The following is a 1,404-nucleotide window of genomic DNA, read 5'->3' on the forward strand; positions in this document are numbered from 1 at the left end:
GGGGGGCGGGGATTATACATTAAACTCATTCGCTCCTGTGATGAGTTTTGTGCTGTGATGGAATTTCAGATACTGTTCCCAGAAGTCCTCATCTTTTTCTTTAAGTTCACAGTGCCTTCCTGAAAACAAGGAGTTTTCAATTTTTAGATTTGTTTTTAAGCATGGTTCTGATCTTTGAGGAGCAGTCCTGCTATGTTCAACCCGCCTGTTTTAAAAAAGAAATCCTTTCTTTTTGTTTATAACAGACACATCCAGACATGTCATCAATGCATCTGAAATGTACCCTGTGCCAGATACCTTAGAATATGGAAACAGAACATATCAGCTCTTACGTGGGAATTTTACATGGTCTTCAGCTTTAAAAACCTGCATGGCAAATGGCGCGGAGTTGGTCAGCATCACAAACCAGTATCACCAAGCTTTCCTCACAGTCATTGTGAATCGCCTGGGATACAGCCACTGGATCGGGCTGTTCACTTCAGATGTACGTGGTGAACTCCCTGCCTATGAATTTGTTTCTGCAAAGTAGTGTTTCCAGAAACAAGCTAATGAACTGTGTCACTCATTTGAAGCCACAGGAAGTTTGCATCTGGAAATGAAATCCTGGAAAATTTGAGCCCTAGCCAGGTTTTTTGCAACATAATGTATAAATCTGATGAGAGCCAGTTTAGTGCAGTGAATACTGAAAACTAAAAGCCATAGAAAACATTTAAAACACAAAAAAAAACAACCCTTGTAGCGTCAACAATGAAATTATGTTGCTTCATTTGCAGTTGCTCAATGGTCCAAATAACCACTAGCTGAAAACAGCAGGTTAGATGTAGTTTGTGGCCTCCCAGAAGTAAGTTGTGAGGATCCTTGGATCTCCCTTCTGTAGGTTCTTCTAGATCTAACCAGCCTTTGGAAAAGTAAAAGACATCGTGTCATAGCTGGGGAGGGTGCCGCCAGAAGATGAACTTCTATGGTGCTAAAGCATATCAGAAAGATAATCAGAAGTTTGTTTTGGCAGAATGGGCTTAACTTTGAATGGTCAGATGGGACAAGGTCTTTGTTTACCTTCTGGGAAGATGACGAGTCACAGGCCTTTGGCAGCTGTGTTTACATCGATACTTGGGGGCACTGGAAAAGTGCTAACTGTGAACGGCTTCTGCAAGGAGCAGTTTGCCATGTGCCACCTAGTAAGTCCAAGTTAAGTTTTGTATTAAATCTTTGTAGCTGCAAATGTGTGTATTTGACCGTGGAAGTATATAAAAAGAAACTAATTAGAGGTTAAGCAGTGATGATAGTATTATTCAAAACTGAGATATATTTCTGGGATTTCCTTGCTGCATCTCCTATTTGTGAAACAGTATTTTCCCCATGAAATGTTGGCGATAAGGTCTGGTCCATAGGGGAAGGGAAAGA

General features: G+C 40.9%; 1 protein-coding gene across 1 annotated transcript in view; it reads left to right on the forward strand.

The window, feature by feature from the left end:
- Positions 1–1,404, forward strand: part of PLA2R1 (phospholipase A2 receptor 1, 180kDa) — a gene marked incomplete at its 5' end in the record, with an annotated part of 16,470 nt that overhangs the window by 11,585 nt on the left and 3,481 nt on the right. The window contains 2 exons of the mRNA XM_010022172.1: positions 246–484; positions 1,010–1,178. Of these exons, the coding sequence (XP_010020474.1) occupies positions 246–484; positions 1,010–1,178 (408 nt within the window). The remainder of the gene's footprint in view (positions 1–245; positions 485–1,009; positions 1,179–1,404) is intronic.

Source organism: Nestor notabilis, unplaced genomic scaffold, assembly GCF_000696875.1.
Source record: "Nestor notabilis isolate BGI_N333 unplaced genomic scaffold, ASM69687v1 scaffold2439, whole genome shotgun sequence".
NCBI lineage: Eukaryota > Metazoa > Chordata > Aves > Psittaciformes > Psittacidae > Nestor > Nestor notabilis.